The following is a 4,666-nucleotide window of genomic DNA, read 5'->3' on the forward strand; positions in this document are numbered from 1 at the left end:
GACCTAAATAAGGTTATTTCCACTCAATCTTTAAATTTTATTAAGATAAAACTTTACCAAAATGAATTTATATAAAAATATAAATTTTATTTAACATAACTCTAAAATATGTACAATGAGTCTATAAAAAAAAAACTTAAAATTAGGAACACTTTACTCATCCTACAACATATAACAAAAAATTTGGGTTAGGAGTTTTTTTCTCTTTTCGAGAAGGAAAGAGAAAATACTGTTGAATACAAGGTGGAGAATGTACTCCAATGACTGGGTTGTGCCAGATGGGGGAAAATCCATCCACTACAACCATTATAACTTATAAATAAAAGACAAATGGTTCTAACTATTTGCTCTAATATGGTGAGAAGGTGTTAACAACTTTTGAGATCCTATTTATAGATTTACTAAAATATATTTTGATTATTGCTCCAATTGATTTTAATTATAATGATTTACGAAAATGATCAACTCTTTGTATGTGGGCTTTTTAGTAGGTGATGAAAATGAAAATGATTTATTTGCTTTTATTAATCTATACCCGAATGACTATGAGACAAATTAATATATTATATAAATTCCCTTCTACATCTGGGACAACATTTTTTCCTAGGATGATAATCAAATAGTATACTGCTTTAGGAAATCAAATGGCATATTCCATCTCTCCAAACCGGATATACCAACAACCTGATGAATACCAAACCTTTTTGTTTCATTGCTTCACCCATCTTCATAATCTTGCTTGCTTACTGCATTTAAAGAAACAGAGGAACTCAATGACCCAACCCACGCTTTTTTCCTTTATTTTCTTCCTAACAAACCTGCTCGTCTCTGGAAAACACATACCAACTACTTTACAAGGTCCATTTCATCCTATAACTATCCATTTCGATCCGTCTTTACGTCGAGGCAGCGATGACATACCCATGGATGATCCAAGGCTGAAGAAGAATGTGACCTCTATGTTCCCTGAACAAATTGCTCTTGCTTTATGCACTCCAACTTCAATGTGGGTGTCCTGGGTTACTGGTACTTTTTTTTCTTTCTGCTTCTTCCTGTTGTTTTTTGTGTGTGATATTGTTTTGGCTTTTGATATGTTTGGTTTGGTTTGGGTTAGGGGATGCACAGATTGGTCCCAATGTGACTGCACTTGATCCTACATCAGTTGCCAGTGAGGTTTGGTATGGCAAAGAAAGTGGCAAGTATAGTAGCAAAAAGAGAGGAAATGCAACTGTTTATAGCCAATTGTACCCCTTTGAGGGGCTCTTCAATTATACCTCTGCCATCATTCACCATGTCAGAATTGATGGTATAGTATGACTATCTCATTAATTTGATATATAGTTTCTTGGCTCTTCTACTATACTAATTACTTTCCCCCTTTTTATTATTTTTAGGCCACTTTTTCTCTTCTATTTTCATTTCGTCACTCAAATTAGCTCCTTTAATAGTTTATGTTAAAAAAAAAATTTAAACTAACCAATGACACACTGCCAAATGTAAAAATCGAGAGGCAAAGTGACCTATAATATAGTAAAAGGGTCAAAGTGAGAATTTCATAAATAGTACAGGGGCCAAAAATGGTATTAAGCCTTTCTTTACTGTTTCTTGTTGGGGTTACTGTGTTTAATGGAACTCAAGACTTGAAGGGAAATAGTGCTATCTTTTATAAAAATTCAACCACATTTGTTGAGTGGGCAATCGCCAAGTTGTTTAAATCCCTGCTGATTAGTATCGGTATTGCTAAAAATATGCAATCAGATAATTAATGTCAGCGTCTTGATGTAGTAAATTATGGCAAATGAAGAATTAAGCAGACATTTTGAACTACAGGCCTGGAACCAGAGACAAAATATTACTACAGGTGTGGAGATAGCTCACTTCCAGCTATGAGTGAAGAGCATGTGTTTGAAACTTTACCATTACCTGCTCAAAATTCATATCCTCGTAGAATAGCAGTTATAGGAGATTTAGGTCTAACCAGAAATTCATCAACAACCATTGATCATCTGTCAAAGAATGACCCTTCATTGATCTTAATGGTTGGAGACTTGACCTATGCTAATCAGTACCTTACAACTGGTGGGAAAGGTGTTCCATGCTTTTCATGTGCTTTCCCAGATGCACCAATTAGGGAGACTTATCAACCTCGTTGGGATGGATGGGGAAGGTAACCTGTCTTTTAACTTGCTTTGTTCATCTCCTGGACTAGGATTTATATAGCAACTGCACCATTAACAAAAAGCTCATTTTGAGTTCAGGTACATGGAGCCACTGGTCTCAAGAGTTCCTATGATGGTCATCGAGGGAAACCACGAAATCGAACCTCAAGCAGCTGGGATCACTTTCAAATCATACTTGACAAGGTTTGCAGTTCCAGCTAAGGAGTCTGGCTCTAGCAGTAACCTTTATTACTCTTTTGATGCTGGAGGGGTACATTTCATTATGCTCGGGGCTTATGTTGACTACAATAGTACAGGTGAGAACGGTATGCTTTCTTTCATGTTTGGCTGCAAATTCTGTTGCTCTAAACATAACATGGAACAACAACTGCTTCATCATCTCAATTCTAGGAGCTCAATATGCTTGGCTAAAGGAAGACTTACGCAAAGTAGATCGAACAGTAACCCCATGGCTTGTAGCAGCTTGGCATCCACCATGGTATAATAGTTACTCCTCACATTATCAGGAATTTGAATGTATGAGGCAGGAAATGGAACAACTTTTATATCATTATGGCGTTGATATCGTATTTTCCGGCCATGTACGTTGGATTTTTATACAATGCATATTTGAAAATGCATTGAACAGACACAACAAAACTTGTTATCCGTGTATTGATCCATATGATCTTTTTGATCTTGAGTTAGGTTCATGCTTATGAGAGGATGAACAGAGTGTATAATTATACTTTAGATGCTTGTGGACCTATCTACATAACAGTCGGAGATGGCGGGAACATCGAGAAAGTAGATGTTGATCATGCAGATGAACCTGGAAAATGCCCTTCACAAGGAGACAATATGCCAGAGATTGGAGGTGTGTGCCACTTGAATTTCTCATCTGGTCCGGCTAAAGGCAACTTTTGTTGGGACAGACAACCAGAGTGGAGTGCATATAGAGAAAGCAGCTTCGGGCATGGAATCCTTGAGGTCTGCTGAAGCCTATGGTCTTATATTCTCCTTATTACAGCATTAATGCCTTAAATAGCTAGTTTCTAATGTTATATTTTGTTTATGCAGGTTTTGAATTCGACATACGCATTGTGGAGTTGGCACAGAAATCAGGATACATACAAGGAGGATAGTCCTGGCGATCAAATCTATATAGTGCGACAGCCTGACATATGCTCTCCATCAACATCCTTAAAAGTGATTTCCCACTTCAACATCTACTCCCACTAGTATGCATATATAATAATGTTATGGTATAAAATTCTGAACCCAAACCCCAAGTTCTTTTTTGTCTTTTTGGTCATGACAGGGAAACAATGAGTCGGAACAAGTAAAAGGAGCAGCCGTATCTGCTAAATGCTTATGTGTACTATTACTCTTCATGGTTGCCTTCGTTATCTATCAACTATTGCTGTGTGATTAGCATAGACCAGAGGAATGATTTGCCAATGTTACCCTTCTAAGACCATATAAATATATTTTAAGGACACGTACCACTCTATTAATATTGCTGGTGAGTCTAATTATTTTATACACTTGGAATATAAAAGAAAAAAGAGTTTCGGAAGGAGGTTGAGGATGTTACCATATGTTTGTGTTTTTTTATAAAGATGCATGATAATTGAAGTTTCATATTTTAGTGACAATCTAGAATAATTTACTCATGATATAAATGATGTTATTGTTATAAAATAAAGAGAGATTGAGAGAATAAATAACAAAGAAAATATGAAAGTAATAGAGAATGTACTTTATTGATAAAAAATGATGATTACAATGCTTCATTAGAGTCTCTATTTATAGGCATAAAAAGCGTAAAAGAAGTAGAGATCTAAATCTAATAACTATTAGTGTCGAAACCATTTTTTTGAAAAACAACAATTTAGTTATCGACTTATTAAAAATGAAAATTGGATTGGCCACCGATCCTTTATTGGGGTGTGATCGGCTCACCTTAAAAATGATTTTGGGTCTACGAATTTTGTGAAAACAAGCTCTGGAGTCGGTTACGCACGAGGAAGGGTTAACACCCTCGTAACGCCCAAAGTTGATACCGAATTGATTGTTTAATGTCTTAGTGTCGAAACTTGAAAATATTTTAAAATACGATCCCATGAAATGAAAACCTAAATAATCGAATTGGATAATAAGACCTACCACTTTAAAGAAATAAACCGTCACACTCAGTGAGTTAGAGTGCAACAATTCAATCTTCGAAGTTAGATTCGTCTTTTTAAAATTTAAAAATTCATATGTTTTGAGAAGGATATTTGGTTATTTGGGTCAATCGAGAAATCAAAACTCAGTAAGTTAGGGTTCAATTTCTTAAAATTCCTAAACACCAAATATTGCCTTTATTTTAAAATCGAGATAACAAAATGTCATATCCAGTAAGTCAGGATCCAACATCTTGAAATCTTAAATGCTTTATTTTAAAATTGTATGGTTTAAATAAAATAAATACTTGGATATCTAAATTCGTCGAGAAAAATTGA

At 35.1% G+C, this 4,666-nt stretch overlaps 1 protein-coding gene across 2 annotated transcripts; it reads left to right on the forward strand.

Moving 5' to 3' along the window:
* The first annotated feature begins 669 nt into the window (after positions 1 to 669).
* Positions 670 to 3,817, forward strand: LOC105778505 (purple acid phosphatase 23). 2 transcript variants are annotated; one of them, XM_012602223.2, is made up of 8 exons: positions 670 to 1,026; positions 1,115 to 1,306; positions 1,831 to 2,167; positions 2,259 to 2,476; positions 2,571 to 2,761; positions 2,868 to 3,149; positions 3,240 to 3,368; positions 3,453 to 3,817. In XM_012602223.2, exons 1-8 carry the CDS (start codon positions 774 to 776, stop codon positions 3,489 to 3,491), a joined length of 1,641 nt encoding a protein of 546 aa, XP_012457677.1. In that variant the 5' UTR covers positions 670 to 773; the 3' UTR covers positions 3,492 to 3,817. The 2 variants fall into 2 exon arrangements, with proteins under 2 accessions (XP_012457677.1, XP_012457675.1); XM_012602221.2 differs by having other exon boundaries at positions 3,481 to 3,817.
* The last annotated feature ends 849 nt before the right edge of the window (positions 3,818 to 4,666 follow it).

The sequence above is a fragment of the Gossypium raimondii genome, chromosome 10 (genome assembly GCF_025698545.1).
Source record: "Gossypium raimondii isolate GPD5lz chromosome 10, ASM2569854v1, whole genome shotgun sequence".
NCBI lineage: Eukaryota > Viridiplantae > Streptophyta > Magnoliopsida > Malvales > Malvaceae > Gossypium > Gossypium raimondii.